This window comes from Microtus ochrogaster, linkage group LG3, assembly GCF_000317375.1.
Source record: "Microtus ochrogaster isolate Prairie Vole_2 linkage group LG3, MicOch1.0, whole genome shotgun sequence".
In the NCBI taxonomy this organism is placed as follows: Eukaryota; Metazoa; Chordata; class Mammalia; order Rodentia; family Cricetidae; genus Microtus; species Microtus ochrogaster.
In genome coordinates this window covers 44213974-44230853 of record NC_022029.1, presented here as the reverse complement: position 1 = coordinate 44230853, position 16880 = coordinate 44213974, and the positions used below count along the sequence as shown (strand labels likewise).

The following is a 16880-nucleotide window of genomic DNA, read 5'->3' as shown; positions in this document are numbered from 1 at the left end:
CTCAAGTGGCATTAAAACATGTTTCACCCACTGTTTGGCATTCAACAATAATAGAGTGTTTTCCTTCTTTCCAACTAAACCCCACAAATGACTATTTGTCTAAGTCCTGGATCTGACCATAGGGCAAATCATAGAATATTTGTGGGTCTTGAGTTTCTCGCATGGAGCTGAAGAAGGGGTTGACCTGGAAAAGTCTAAGGCGTTTTTGGCACCCTCCAGGTCTAAAATGGGGAGGAGTCGCCTCCACATTTTGGCAAGTTGCATCTATCATGACCCATCTCATTCAGCACAAACCAACACGTGATGGCCTAGGTCCATGCCATAGGCTGCTCACCTTCTCTACTGACGTGTGTTCCTCATTGGCGACATTTGCTTTCCTCGATTCGTTTTTAGACCTGCTTAGCCTTCTGGACACTTTTTCTCTGAGGAGAGTGGCATATCCAATGTGTTCATAGATAGGATTTGTGGTCATTTTTGCAATGTACTCAGCAGCCTTGGTCTCTATGTAGAGTGTGATCAAGCCATCGGTCACCAGGTCGTGGATGGATTCGAACCTCTTTTCACCCACAAAGTGCTTCCCATCATGGAAGAGCCGGTAATTTAAGGTCTGGTTCCCAAACCTGCCCGCCAGGAAACAAACAGGGTTACAACAGGTCTGAGAAGCACTGGGAAATAACAGCAGCTTCCAGCATGCCCCCAAATGCCAGGCCTGGAGCGGGTGCCTGCATCTAATAATCTCAGAGGACCTTTGAGATGGGTACTATTATTATTCATATTTCACAGCACAAGCAACCAAGTCATAAAGAGCTGGGGCTCCCTGCTGGGGCCTATGTGCCTGAACTGAAGCAGACACGATCTAACGTCAGGGACACATTTGGGAACATCCCATCCCGTCAGTCACTCAGGACATTGTGTCATCCTATCCTCATTGGTTAACTTCGAAGTCCTGGTTTACAAATACTTCATCTAAAAGCCTCTTTAATGGCAAGCAGCGATTACCTCTGCAAGGGATAACACCTCTGCACTCACATCTTTGACTGCTACCTCACCTCTACCATCCCAGTTAGTGCAACCGAAGAGAAACCTCAGCTTGGTGCTGAGTGTACCACTAAGACTGGCATCCCCCAGACTCACCTTCATGACTCCCTGTGCCCACTATGGGATACGAGGAGACAGGAGAACTCTCTGCCTACACAGAGTTCTTGAGAGCTTTTGAAATAATGAAATAATGACTCTCTCTCATCATTGGGTTACTGAAGACATGCTCTGGATGTCTCCAGCGGCAACTGGCAAAGCCTCTTGGTGGGGTTACACTATGAAGACTGTGTATGAAACACACACCCTGCTCGGGCCGGCCTGGGATGGCTTTCCGTCACATCCCATCCATTCTTCCTGTGGAGAAAGCTCTAGTCAATTTCCAAGAGTCCTCAAAAGGACTGTGTGAGGAGGAAACCTCCTGAGGGACACAAATGACACCCGAGTGTCTTAGCAATTGTGGTGTTGGCCAAGCTCAGGAGAAGCCTGCCCTGTTGGCTTACTGGCATGCATAACAGAGTCATCGTGGTGAGTCTGGGGTCATGATGGTCCCTGAGAACTCATGGTTGGCTGCATGTCTGTAGCCAGGAAGAGACCCTTCACCTATGTCCCCCACAACTGGTATTTGGAGACAGTGGGATGCAAAGTAACCTGAACAGGAGTGACGGATTGTGGAGACTAAGCATCTGGGATGAGGGGCAGGTTCTGGAGGTGGAGTGATGGTGGAGACTGAGTGTCAGGGACGAGGGGCAGGTTCTGGAGGTGGAGTGATGGTGGAGACTGAGTGTCAGGGACGAGGGGCAGGTTCTGGAGGTGACCAGCGACAGTGACTGTAAAGCACAGCTGGTGTGTCTGATGCCCATGTACTGTACACTTAAACTGGTGGAGATGGTCAGTTTTAAGTATGTGCTTCTCACTGTTGTAGGGAAATGGGGAAACCCTGCATGTGTGAAATCCTGAGTGGATGTATGTTGTTGACATGGGCACAGCCATGTCAAGAACCCCATAGTCTCACACTTATGGGGAAAATGGCAAATACCCCCTAGTACCAGGGAGGCTCAAAGGGCAACAGAAAAGCCTTCCTTGGGTCTAAGCTTGAATACTGTGCCCAGAAAATGTCCACCATCACTTTCTCTCCCTGGATGTTTACAACCTGAAGACTGCTCCGGTACAGAGACTGTTCCTACTGAGACAAACTAACCCCGCTCCGTATTTGCTGTATACCATAAACCCTGCCTCCTTGTTCGTTTGTATGCAATAACCCCATCTTCCTAGTCAACACTATATTATAAATGTGCTGCTCTCCTGAGGCCTACAGTTTCTCTACCAGGTAGCTCAATCTACCTGCTGTCAGCTTTTCCATGTATCTGTCTTTATTGTTTTGCCATCCGAGTCAGGTCTGTCCCTGGAGCATATTATAGTTCTTAAAAATTGGAAAAATCATACAGGCCACTTTCACGATCAGTGAGTGAAACGCAGCTCACCTTAGTGCTAGTGTGTAACATCCTGGCTGCCGCTGGCTTTCTCGAAGGATGTAGGCACCCTCCACGCCTCCAAGAAGCTCGTCAGCTTGTTCTCTGGAGATGATCCCATGAAACCTGGAGGGACAAGGCAATCAGTGCTCTGAACAGACCATGTGCTATGTCCTATGAGGACCAGGCTAGGGTCCCTAGGCACCCACCGTCCCCCGTGGAATGAAGAGGGTGTGCCAATGTCACACTTTGAAGGCCCTCCTGGGACAACCTCCCTCATTTCCCCGAAGAGTCGCAAACACAGGAAAACACATAGTCCACCCGGCTTTGCTCTCGGGATGAAGATGGAAATCGAAATGGAAGCTAGGTTATAGCTCTTTTCAAGCTATGGGGAATAACAAAAGAGCAATTGCCAATTTAGCTTTCAGTGCAAACACAGAGAACCATGGCTTATCCTGATTGCAAATGAACACTTATTGATTAGCAACCTGCTTGCTTCTGGTGCTGGGCATCATTCATTTTAGGGGCTCATTCTCTGGAAAGAAGGGCTGGCTAGAAGCCATGTTCTCCCAGTCTTTTCCATTTGAGAGTAATTGTTTAGGTGGGTGCTTGGAAGAAGAACCTACTTTTCTGTTATAATGATAATGGTGTCTTCTCTTTGTCCATTACGGAATGAACGCAGGTCCACACACGCACACACACACAAACGCACACAATGTGGGGACTTATGACTTGACAAAGACTGGACTGGCCTCCTAAAGGCAGTTGTCTGAGGCACAGAGTTTAGACAGTGACTGAGGAGGTTGAAGGCAGGCAGCTAGGTGGACCTAACTTTCCTACTTTTAAGTAAAGACGAAAGCTCACAGCCATGGCTAGCAATTGTTTGGGTTGGATTTTTGTTTGTTTGCTTGCTTCGAGACAGTCTCTCTAATGTGTAGCCCTAGTTGTGCTGGAACTCACTATGTAGAACAGACTGGCATCAAACTCACAGAGATCCCCCTGCCTGTGCCTTCTCCTGAGGGTACTCCCACACCCATTTTTCCCTTGTTTTTCTGTTATCACTAGCAATTCTAACCTTCGTGTGTCTAAGGTGAAGAGACCTTGAGTATGGAAAGAGGCCAGTGCCCAGGGACTCTAAACTATTGGGAGAGGGATAAACACCTCTTTCTAGAATTACCTAGTGGTAAGGAAACTTTGGGGGGGGAATCATATAAAGAATTTTATAAAAATGTAACCTTTGTTTCTCCTCCCCCTTCCACTAAGAACACAAAGCCTAGTATGAAGCACAAATGTGATGGAGGCGTGTATGCATATGTGTATATGGAAGTGTGTGTGTGCGTGCGTGTGCGTGTGCGTGTGTGTGTGGTGTGCGTGTGTGTGCGTGCATGCGTGCATGTGTGTCAATGAAGAAGTATGAGTGTGTGTGTTCCTAACTTCTTTTTTTCAATACTGGTCTCTTCCAGTTGATGTTCTGGTCTGCGCGGTGGATGGAGGGTGGGGAGCATGGAGGAAAGACGCAGAAGCATCAATGGTCCTGAACTAAAAGCTCAGCTCTAAGGTGAAGGCAACGATAGCCTGTGGAGAAAGAGGTTTATGCTCTGCCAAGTTTCGGTTTTAAATCTCAGGACCCAGTGCTCAGAGCAGTGCTTTGGGGAACAGTGGGGACGAGTGCTGAGCTGTAAGAGCAGCCCTGGCAGGAGGGCTGGCGGTGGCCTTGATGAAGAGCTCCAGAGGAGGTATGAGGACAGAGTGCCTGGAATATACCAGCAGGTGCCGCAGTAGGACACAAGTGGGGCACTGGGGTAAGGGGCTCACGACAGAGGGCACAGGGACCTGGCACCCTGTCCTGCTAGAGGACAGGGGTGGCCTGAGAGGGCTTCAGTCTGAAAGTGGGAGGGCAGTTAAGTACTAGCTTTCTTGAGCCAGAAATTGAAGAGATGGCCAGAGAGACAGGTGGGTGTCAAGAATCAGGTCCAAGGGTCCAAAGGAAGGAAGACACAGTTGTGTGTGGCTGAAAACACTCTGTGACTTATGCACAGTTTAACAATTCAGAATATCCGGGTAAAGGGAAAAAGGCAACAATGGTTCTCTTTCAATGGGGAGAGTTGGGGGTGTTTCCCACCATCTATTTTTCTGTTTTATTTTCCCAAGGCACAAAGTAGTAAAACTAAAAATGGCAGGGGCTGGAGACATGGATCAGCAGTTAAGAACACTTGCTGCTCTCTCGCAGGACCCAGCACCCACATGGCAGCTCACTTTGCACCTCCAGTGCCAGGGCATCGGTTGCCCTTTTCTGGCCTGGGCGGGAACCTAGTACACACTTGATACACGGACATCTATGTGGACAAACCACACACACTCTTAAAAATTAAAAATAAGAAAGAAGTGGGAGCTCACAGTAGGGACATTCAGGATTGAAATGTTGACGGTACAGGTACAAAGGATGTGCAAGTTTAAACAACGCAGAAACAAGTATTCTGCCTCCCCAGAGACCCCCACTGTTACCCACCCTGGGCTTCCTGCCTGAGCAGCATACACACATGCTTCCTCAGGGGCACCTGCAATGCTTTCTGAGTAGACAGGAAAGAGAACTTCATTTTTTAAAGGAAGAGGAGCTGAACCTTGCAAGGTTTTACTTCAATCCTCCTCTAATATAAAATATTCTTTTGTGATTAAGAAAACACTTCCTTGCTTTCCTGTCTTCTTTGCTCACAGGATTTGGCAGGTTAGAAGAGAAAATAGAAAAGATTATTCAATCAAAACTTTTGTGTAAAAAAAAAAACGTTTAATAAATAATGTACCTGTGAGATTCAGGCACGAAATTGTATGTGGTAGCTTTTCCTGTTTGTTCTCTTTAAAAAAAAATAATTGTGCAGTTTGCAAGTAACCCCCCAAGTCAGATCCAGGAGACAACACAGTCTAGCTGTCAGAGGCAGAGGGTAAGGGAGTAGTTGGGTGGTAGGAGGGTGGGTGAGAGGGGAAGCCTGCATTCCTGCGTGGGTACTTGAGAGGAGCTGGCTGGAGGCTCAGATCCTGCTAGGAAAGGGTCTGGGATGCAGCTGTGTCCACTGGGAAGGAGCTTTGGGCTAGGATGACCAAACGGTCCATTAGCCATGAAGCTGAGGCTCTTCTGGATATGAGGATGAGGGGGACGGTCTTGGATTGGCTGAGAGAGCAAAGGAGGTAGACTTGAAAGAGGTTTGTCCTCATCATGCCTCTAGGTTGACGTTAGGAAGAGAGGTGACTTAGGTACCTTTCCCTCCTCGAGCCATTCCATGTCCCTTGCTCTCTAAGGTGTCCTATGTCTCACAGCCTCAGACTGCAAATGCCTTTCCTAGTCATGGTGTTTGCCTTGCGCTAGTCCCCCAAGGAGGCCAAGAAAGCTGGAGCTGGAGTTACAGAATGTGGCTGTGTGGAAGGGGAGTTTAGCTGCAGTCCGGCTGATGCAATCAAGTCTAGAGAGTAACCCTTTTGGTTTTCTGACACTGCAGGGGAAACAAGATGCTTTTCCTGACCACTGTGCTAGGACGCTCATGCCAGGAATTCAGCTGTAGTGTAGGGGTACGGGCATCCAAGGGTTTGATTGCATCAGGGTAGACAATAAATAAGATACTGATGGCGCGACTTCCATTTCAACACTGGCCAGGCACCCGGAAGCTGGCTCTCAGGAGAGGTCCTGCAACACAGGACTCCCCCACTTCACTACCTTAGTGGAAACCAGACACCCAGATGTGGGAAGAAAAATTCAATACAAAGGTGTCTGATTGCATTTATTCTTCTTACTAAACTCTTACACAATGGGCATGTGATGAAGACCACGTTAAGGAATATTTAATAGTTAATATTTGAATGACATATGAAACGACTGCTTATTACATTATTAAAACAAGAAATAGTATAATACGTACTCTCTTCCATAATATTTTGGTCTGTTTTCCACCTGTATTAAAAAGAAGGAAAATGTTAACAATGCATTTAAATTCAAATCAGCTAGATAAAAATGTGATTCAGATAAACAGCTAGTGTCCTGGTTGTAATTTTATTATAGATTCATTCACCAAACCAGAGATCCATGAAACTTTGGAATTAATCAACACATCCTAATGGATAGGAACAATCCAGAATTATTGCATTTTTATATTCATTAGACTCATTTCCCATCCAAACCAAATGAACCGAATAAAGAATTTTCAGAAAAGATAACAGTTTCCCCCCCAAAGTAAACAAAGTGATGCTCATTATAACAGTAAGGGATTTATAAAGATATTTTAACTTCACTCTAAAAGACAAGACAGATACCTCTAGCATGAATAAAACATAAGCATTTATTTCAATCTTCATTTAATTGTTTCGTTTTGTACTTATAAATAAACAAGGGTTTGCACCTGGAAAAAACATAAAGCAAATATCATTTGGTTCCTTTTCACATAAAATTGGGACTCTAGCATTCTTTATTATTTTCAACAAATGCCTAGTAATGGGCCCCAGTTCATTTGGTACCAGAGGCACAATCCACGGAAGGCAAGACTGAAATGTCTGCACTCTCTTTGCTCACACACGTCATCTGCCACATAAGAACTTTGCTTTCTGCTGCTCCCAGTATTGGCTTGGTAAGAAATGAGCACAGATTTTCACATTTGGCTCTTGGTCCTGCTTGGTCCAAATACAGTTGAACCATGCGAAGCTAGAAGTCTTATTGATGGCTGAACATTTGGGAGCAAATGCGTGTCTGTTCACTGGTGTCGGAGATAAGCCTGGAAGATTTTTCTGTCTGCCTATAGTCAGAACTGTCTACAGCCAAATAGACTGTTCTACCAACAAGGCTCACAGACAGGCACAATGGTTGAATTTCCAGGTATCAGGCAGGTTCCTGGTATACCTCCAATTCTGTTATATCCAGCAGAGGCTGTAGGATGTTAGAGGCCATGAGGAAAGTTCAGAAGAAGTATCCAGAACATCACCTCACAATGTACCTGAGACAAATCCAGCTTGCACACAGCTAATCACCTAGACACTTCTAAACACACGTTCTCTCTTCCGTGTATCTCACACCTGAAAAGCACTCAGCCGAAAGGCTGCTGTAACTCTTGATCTTCGAGGTGTGAAGTCTGGTCCATGTTTTTGTGCAGAAATGTTTAAATGATATAATCACCAAAGCGGAGTGTGTGAAGAGGTTCTTCTCAGCAGGTGTCTTTTCTAGAAATGCTCTGCTCAGCTGTCACACATCAGTAACCTTTAAAGTATGAGCTGAACATTGTCACTGATATCACTCTGTTGGCTTTTGAAGTTCTTATTTACGTCATATTACTGATATTCAATTGCCAAATCAGTGTGCCACAGAGACAATTTAGATCTAGAAAAGCTAATGCAATGCATGATGGCAAAATCTCTTTTCATTCTTGGAGGTGTAATATCCCCAAATTAGAAGTGTTCCATTCTCTAGAAGAAAGAGTTTTCACTCCTATCTTTGTGGCTAATCTGTGACACAAGATGTAAAATCTGAGGGTAGCTTTGAACCCTGTTCCATTCCTTCCCCTCAGTTCTCCCTCAGGAGTTGAATAACTAATCAATCTTCTCATGTGGACAGCACCGTAGGTAAAGGTAATACCAAACTCCTGGAATGTAGGCAAGAGGTCAATAACTGTTAAATCTAATTGATTCTTAATAGGACAACAATCACTTCAGTTCACTTATCACTTAAGAAAACACACAGCACATGCATTAGGTTTAGGACTTAGCATTTGATGTGGGATTCCTCTCTCTATGCTGTGAGTACCATTGGTTAATAAAGAAACTGGCTTGGCCTGATAGGGTAGAATAGAGCTAGGTGGGGAAAACTAAACTGAATGCTGGGAGAAGGGAGGAGGAGTCAGGAGAGAACCCATGGAGCTGCCGCCAGAGACAGATACTCTGAAACCTTGCTGGTAGGCCACGAGCCTCATGGTAAAATATAAAATAATGGAGATGGGTTACATCTAGATGTAAGAGCTAGCTAGCAATGCGTTTAAGTAATTGGCCAAGCAGTGATTTAATTAATAAAGTTTCTGTGTGATTATTTTGGGAGTCTGGGCAGCTAGGAAATGAACAAGAGGCCTCCATAAAACAAACTCCTGCCCAAACAAGCAGAGGGAGACTGGGAACACACTAGTGTTGCAAATTGGTGTCAACGAGACCAACTAAAATCCACTTAAAACCTGAGAGAGTTTGGGAAGGAATTCTAGGGGAAAAAAAAGAAAAAAAAACAGAATTAAGCATTGCTTTAATGTTGTGGCTCCTCTAAGAGAGGTTTTCCTGATTCAGCGGTAGCAGAAAAAAAGCCACGTGGTTTTGAACTGCTTCCTGGGTTATGCTGCCAGTACAAACTCTGAGGAGGTTTGGCTATGGAGCATTAAATGGGGTTTGTAAGCAGAGTGCTACAACTTGCTTAATGACAACATAGACCCTCTGTGTGCATGAAAATGGGGCAATGTGCATGGCACTCAGAGGCAGTGAACATGTCTCCACCATGCTGAACTGGGTGGAGCAAGCAGGCAGGACTACTATGTATCTGAGTCTCATGCAATCCTACAACATGAATTAGGCAGGGAGAGCCTATAAACTGCTTAGGTGGCAGAAAGTATCAAATTATTGCTAAAACATCCTAAAAGATCAAATTTCTAAATGTTACTAAAATTCTCCTAAATAACCATTGAGCGCTGTAATAAGAATATTTATGTAATTTAAAGCATTGTAGGATTGATTTTCTAATTGTTTCTCAGTAGAGGAATGCATATGTATGCCTCTGTGAGGTTTGGAGCTAAATAGATTGGAGATGTCATCAACCTCCTCTCAAAGAGTAAGGCAGAGAATGATACCTAGTGTCCTCCTCTGTCCTTCGTGTGTTCCTGTGGGCATGTGCAATATACACTATAAACACATACATTTATATTATATAGTATGAGCTCATACTATATAATAAAAATAAACAATGAATTCTGTTGTCAAATATCCGAGTGTTACCCTGTTGTGTACACTGTAAAGATTTGTCTTTCATATTGGTTTGCTAGAACACTGATGGGCTAGTAGCCAGGCAGGAAGCATAGGCAGGGTGACCAGACTAGGAGAATTCTGGGAAGAGGAAAGGCAGAGACACACCATCAGCCAGACACAGAGGAAGTAAGATGAGAACGCCTCACTGAGAAAGGTTACCAAGCCACACGGCTAAACATAGGTAAGAATTATGGGTTAATTTAAGTTGAAAGTGCTAGTTAATAATAAGCCTAAGCTAACAGGTCAAACAGTTTATAATTAATATAAGTCTCTGTGTGTTTATTTGGGGACCAGGCTGTGGGTGAATGGCTGTGGGACCAGGTGGGACAGATACTTATGTCTACATTACTTCCTAACTGCAAGAGTTGGCAATGCCCTTGGTGTGCCCAAGCTTATTAAACACTAACTACAGTTCCTCAGGGGCAAGGGATTGTCCTCTGTGTTTAAACTCAAGCCACTAAGGACAACACAGAGCTTGGGAGAAGACACCTTCCACAGGCTGGCATGCTTCTATTCAAAGTATCACAGAAAAGGGTGTTACCAAGTCATCAAAACCAGAGTCTTGCCCTCACCATGGAGCTTGAATCTGCACCTCGAAGAGGAGTCACTAAAGTCTTAGGATCTTAGAAGGTGCCAGGCATCTAAAAACCTCTGAACTGAGGAAAGATGATGGCTAAATGGCTAGTAAGCCATTGTAGCTGACAGTCAGTGTTCATAGAGCAAAGAGATCAATGCAGGGAAGAAAATGGATGCAGGTCTTTCCTCACTGTGAAGCTACCTGCAGCATGACCCTTGAGAGGTTATTCAATATTTTTGCATCTCATTTTCTTCAATCTTTAATAATATTGGTACTATCAAGAGATGCTATTTTAATGACAGTTTCAGTGATCAGATAAGGCATTGCCTATGAAAACCGTAAGACTTGGAACAGTCCCGGCAATGGTCTTACACTGCTGGCCGGGTGTTGCTACATACTCTGTGTTTTCTATGCATTATCTCCTTAAGTTCTCTACTGCACAAGGCGGTGAGGACTCAGAGCTAGCACCAGCCTCTGCATGACACCCCTGGCCCCAGGGCTTCTCTGCTGTTCCGGAAAAGACAAAGTACGTCAAGGCCTTGGTTGGCTCCTCAAACTCTTCATTTTAGTTAATTTGCTCATCTGGAGGACCCCGAGTTTCTCTTTGCTGGGGCTGAACACCTTAAAACCTTCCTCAGTGATCTGATTTCTATTCAGCCCGTTAGTCAGCGAGAACTCTGATAAAACTGCCTGATATTCTGAGTCTTGCATCCTTTTCCTGTGATTTAGAATTATATTTCTTCCCAAACTAGCAGGTTTGTCTCCCAATTTATTTCGCTAATTTTAAGGAAGACTTTTCAGCAATTTGCAAAGCCTGAGAGAACATTCTGGTGACAGATGCACTGGGAGAGACAGGAGGTATAATCCTTAAATGAGTTTCTTTATAGACAGATTATTGTTGCTTAGATAAACACATAGTCTTTTACATTCAACACAAAGACATTTCAAGAATATCGCTGAGCCTTCTGTAAACAAGGTTTCCAATTATTGGGGGAAAGAGCAAAGTTCTATAATCCCTCAGCAGCTGGTATATGTTAAGTTTATACCTAACAGAAATAATGTTAAGAACCTAATTTAGGAACCTCTTGCATGAAGCAGCCAGACTGCTGGGTTCTTTGTAATACACATCAAATGCGGGAGAAAAGGCCTTTGATGGGAGATTAGAACTGGTCATACTGGGGCGATTCTTTCCACAAAAGCTAAAGATGGTTAACGCCTTTCTAATTAGAAACCAAAGATCTCTGCTGAAAAGGAAATAAAATAAAAGCCCAGGAATTTTCATTCTTCTAATTTAAGGTGCATGGTATGGAGTGAACACTGAGCACACCCAAATCTTCACTGCTTTCTAGAAACCAGAGCCTTATTTTATATATATGGAGAGAGAGAGAGAGAGAGAGAGAGAGAGAGAGAGAGAGAGAGAGAGAGAGAGACAGAGACAGAGAGAGATTGAGAGAGAGAGTGTTTCTCTGTAGCTTTGGAGCCTGTCCTGGAACTAGCTCTGGTAGACCAGGCTGGCTTCGAACTCACAAGAGATCTGCCTGCCTCTGCCTCCCGAGTGCTAGGATTAAAGGCGTGCACCACCACCCCCCTAGCCCCAGAGTCTTATTTTGCCCAGGACATCACTTTAAGTCTTCTGAACCTGTGACTGAGCCCTGAGAGATGACTCCCTCCTTTCTTTAACAGAATGTGTCATAGCCATCTGCTGTCTGGGGCTGAGGAAATGGCTCCACAGTTAAAAGCTTTAGCTGTCCTTGCAGGGGACCTGTGGGTACTCACACCTACACAATGGATTACAGCACTTGTTCTAGGAATCTGATGCCCTCTTCTGGCCTCCATGGGTGCTACACATATGTGGTGCACATACATACATGGAGGCAAATCACTCGAACACATGAAATAAAAATAAATCTTGAAAAATAGAAAAAAAAAACCAACTTTCCAGACTTTCTTAACCAACTTTAGTAGTCACTGTGGCTCTGCCTGTCCTGGGAGTTCAAGGCTGGGCAGTGTTAGAACCGCGTGAAAACAGTTAGTGCACAGAAGACGTACAGACGGACCAGAGCAGTTCCATTCATTTGCTCTGCTTTCTGCCTCTAACTTTTCTTTCGATTTTCCTAGGGATTTAATTTAAAAATTAGTGATACTTATATAGAAAAAGATATTTATATATAAAAGATGTTTTCCTAGAATAGCAGTTCCTGACTGTGAAATAAATGACCCTGCACCCCCCCCCACACACACATACCCCAAGCACACTCAGCAAAGGCTACAGACAGTGTTGTCTTGACTCTTAGGTCTGTAGCCTGGAATATTGTTGAACACGCGACAGAATGTCCTATCTAAGAAGGCAGTAGTGGAAAAGCCTATTTAAGAATAAAAGAACTTCATGCTTTTGACTGTTCTCAAGCAAAGTGACTACCAAACTAAAATTCAACTGAGCAACTACTTCGAACGGATCACACAGAATGGAGTTAAAGAAAAGCTATAGAAAAATATTTATTTTTTATAAGACTGGTCATTTATAAAAGTATGATTAAGGATAAGACAATACTTATGAAATGCCACCAACAAATCAAAGCACCACAGATGAACAAGAAATAGATCAGACTAAAATGCTAAGAAGATTAGTAAGGGAACCTACTCCCTGACGGGAAGGAATATAAATGATGCAAAGCATAAGCCACAAACAAACAAAAACTAGAGGAAAAATCTGAATAACTAAGGGTGGAGCAGATAACCAGTTATATGACGCACGTATGTGACCTGCGGCCGCAGAAGCTACCTGCTGCTGTGGGACTCCGCTGCAACTCTGCCCTAGATGGTGGGCTGGAACAGCCTCCACCAGGCAGCACCCAAGCCCAAAAGACACCCTGGGACAAGAGGCTGAAGCATTGTCTAGTTATTTCTCTATGATGGACTTCGGTGAAGTGAGAATTTTCTAGAACTCATTAGATAAGCAGTCATAGAACACGAATCATAATGGGGGGAGACGTGATGCCCAGATTTCTTCTGTATACCTTTGAACTGCAATCACATGCAGGCACACCTGTAAACTGTATTCTCCCTTGCACTTTGGGCCTGGGCTTCTGCTTCTAATCTTCTTTTCAGGCCTATACCCCTGACGCAGAGCATCCCTAAAGGCTGGGCTGGGATAGGTAGAGGAGGAGACATACTGTCCAGGTTCCTTTAGCACAGATGCCTAACAAGCAGGCCAGGTGGGGGCTAACATTCCCATTTTCCCACATGAGCAGAGGAAGGCTTGCAAGGCTATGTGACTTGAAGTTCATGAAAAGGAATGAGGATGACATATAGACCAGGATCCAGTAGACGCTGATAATCTACATGGAGAGGAAGGGCAATTTCCAACGCACAAAAGAAAATGGAACAACAGAAACACTGATTCTACTGGTATCATTGGACTGACCCTCACAGTGATAAACTCTCCAGTACTGTCCATTCTAGCCCCTTAAAAGAGACGGTATAGAGAGTCTGTTGGCTACGCCTGGTGTTTCAGTATCTCTGAATGACCTTCCTCAAGGCTCCTGGGCACTGTCATATGGAGTGCACCCTCTCCCGTCCTGTGTTGCATTCCTCTTAGTTGCTGTTACAATTGTCTCTTTCTCTCTTTGTCCGCCATCATGAATCTGTTCTCCTGGTCCATCAAAATAGTATTTTCACTGATCCTGCCTGAACTTTCTTTGTCCCCAGATCTATGTTTTATAGTGAGTCAGAAAAGACAAGCCTCATCATGTTGCTGAATGTTGCTACAAACTCTTCACAGGTCCCTCATTGCTGGAGGGAAACCCACATGACTTAGTTGGTTCTTCTTGGATCTCTCAATTGAAAAGTAGCATCTCCTCTACACCCTTGCAAACACTGTACTTGGTGCCCAAAGACAAAAGTTTTGCTCTTTTCTAACTGTGGCTCCTAGCTCTGAATGTTCAGCTTTGAACATCTAACCTGAAATGACTGCAGAAGCCAAGAAAGTGGGAAAGGAGCACGGGTTGTGGTGGCAGGGTGGCGGTGGGGGACTCTAGGGAAGCAGATCCTAGGGCACAGGAGCTATGAAAGGGAGGAAATAGACAGGCTAACAGGGGAGGGGTTTAACACAGGGTGAGAGCTAAGGAAAGATAAATAACACTCAGAACGTTTGAAAAATTTATAGGGAAATATAATTTTATAAGCTTACTTAAAAATAGACTCTGTGTGTGTGTGTGTGTGTGTGTGTGTAACTTTAAATGGAGTTACCCTGGCAGCATTTCCATCCTCCTGATATTTCCTACAAGCAGTGTCATGTTTTAAGATAAACTTTGTAAAGAGTAAAATAAATTAAAAATCCAGATTGACTCATGGATAGAAAGTCCATCTTAATACATCTGACCCTGCATCTTTTTGCTTCTGATCATGCTTCTTGCCTTGCTTGAGTCTCCAGTGCAGACGAGAACCCAGACTCCTTTCCAGAGAAGAGGATTGGTCATTAAAAGCGATCTTGGCCCCTTGGTTGCATGTCCTTCCTCAAACTAAATAACCCTTGTTCTCTTTAGCCTTCTAAAAAGGGCTCCACTCCTGTTCTTAGCTCCTCTCCCTCATTCCTCTTCACTACTTTAAATTCTCCGCATTCCTCCTAAACCCAAGGAGCTTGAACTATGGAATAGATGCTGCAGCTGACTTTGGGGGAGCTAGGGGGCAGGTCAGTGAACACACTTGCTTAAGCCTTCTTTCCTCTTAGAGAATTCTTTCCTTCAAAGCTTAGCGCGTGTGCAAAGAGAGAGAAAGGAGACACATGGAGCTTAGGATGCAGAAGAAAGGATTTATTCAGTAAGTGTTAATCTCTTTTGCATATATAGTCTATCCTGAAGGGAATTTAGACAAGCCCCTGCAACCCCTGCCCAATGAAAATGTTAATTCTGAAGATAAACTCACTGTGTATCTGTTATGTTCTGTATGCACATTTGTGATTTATATATTAAAGCAGCTCTGTCTCTTTATCTGCCTGTTTCTCTCGGTGTGTCTACTTCTGTTTCTGGCTGTCTCTGTCTCTTCCCCTCTGTATACCCTGCCAAGATCATGTCTTGCCATTGGGGATAATGCGCTCTCTAAGAATTCATGTTCCTGTGAGGGTTTTTCCTGCCCCCAGCGTGCCTTTAGAGATGTTCTTCCACCAGGCTGTGGGCGGTGTGCCTTTGCATCTTTCTCAGAGAGCTGGAAGCTGCAGCTCAGGGTGGGTACCATTTTGCTCTAAAAGCTCAACAGAGCCAACAGTGAAGCCCAAACCTGATTTCAGCCTCTGGCACTCATTTCTCTACATCACAATGATTCTCTAAAATCCAGAAGCTTATTTTGTTATTTCAAGAGAAAAAAGTTCAATACACTGCTTCTAAAGTAGGTATCCCCCCAAAACTCCCCAGCACAGTTACAAATAAAATAGTGAAAGCTCTTTACTCATGCTTGTCCTTCCTTCTGATCATTCTGAATTCCACATGGCCTGGATACTGTCAGCACCTCTTGACACTGAGCCTGTCTCCCATCCATCAGGGTTTAGCACCCCAGAGAAGCTTTGCTTTTGAGCCTTCTCTGCCTGTAAAAATAGTCTCGGCTTTCTTGATGCTTTTGTGTGAGAATCTTCATAGAGTTGGTTGGATACATATAAGGTTCAAAGGTATTCACAGCAGACACGTGCACACTTCACCGGCACTCCATAGCATTTCGAAGCATAGCTATTTGTTCATCCTGGATCGCCCATCGGTCCGACATTTAAAACCATGGGTTTCAGAGTGGAGAACTTCGTGTTTCCATCATTAAAACACAAATCATAACTCAGCTTCAATGGCTACTGGACTTTTGATAGGAGGTGACACCAATAACTAAAACTGAAACTAAAGCCAGTACAGTCTGCATGTCCAGGAAGTGTTACAAACGCCAACTCCACCTAGCCTTGCAGCCTCCACTAAGCAGCACTGGTCACTTTTGCAAACAGGCTGCCATTGGCAGGCGACAGAGAAGGGGACCAAATGCCTGCTTTTTGCTGCTGTCTTGGCCTTTCTGACAACGTGCATCCATTAAGCATGAAGGGCAGGCTGGGGGCAAAGTCGTTCAGCTACAGGCTGAAGTTTCCTCCTGTCTTCAGTGTTTGGGAATGGGCAAGATGAATGCCAGGACGTTTTGGGCACAGCTGCCGGGCCTGCCTCTAATCTAACTGCTTTGTGTGTATCGACTTACTCTTCAAAGTTAATGTTGCTGTACCATTAGTGGTCAGCAAAGTTCTCTTGGCAAGGGTTGGACTGTAAAGAGTTTAGGCTTTGAGAACTGGATAGTTTCTGTCTCAATGACTTGGTTCATTCAGAAATGACCAGACATTGTTATATTCTGATGAAACTTAATACAGTGGGTTTTGTGTGCCAATCCCTCAGCTAGGCTAGCAAAGGCGGGTGTCCCATTATCAAAAACCTTACACTTAGTACAAAACACAAAACTGTCCATCCTTCCTTGCTGCATTGAGTGGAAGACATCTTCAATTTTTAAAAAAGATATCCTGCATCAACTTAAATCGCTATGTACTAAGACAGAAAGAGCCTGGTTTACATATGTGAGCAACAGAGATGACAGAACACACACATGAGCCTTTTATGTATCCTTAGATGGGGGAGTACTCAAGACAGTGTTCAGCCTGTTCTTGAGAACCCATGGAACCTCGAGAACCACAACTGAGCCAAAGGATGCCCAGAGAGCATAATTAAGTGCACGGTAGAAATAGCCAGGGAGACCCT

General features: G+C 44.4%; 1 protein-coding gene across 1 annotated transcript in view; it reads right to left on the bottom strand.

Annotated features, from left to right (window-relative positions):
- Positions 1–16880, bottom strand: part of Chn2 (chimerin 2) — a 279816-nt gene that overhangs the window by 88412 nt on the left and 174524 nt on the right. The window contains exons 4-6 of the mRNA XM_013351372.2: positions 6416–6447; positions 2520–2633; positions 335–620 (exon numbers count right to left, since the gene is read on the bottom strand). Coding sequence (XP_013206826.2) covers positions 335–620; positions 2520–2633; positions 6416–6447 — 432 coding nt within the window. The remainder of the gene's footprint in view (positions 1–334; positions 621–2519; positions 2634–6415; positions 6448–16880) is intronic.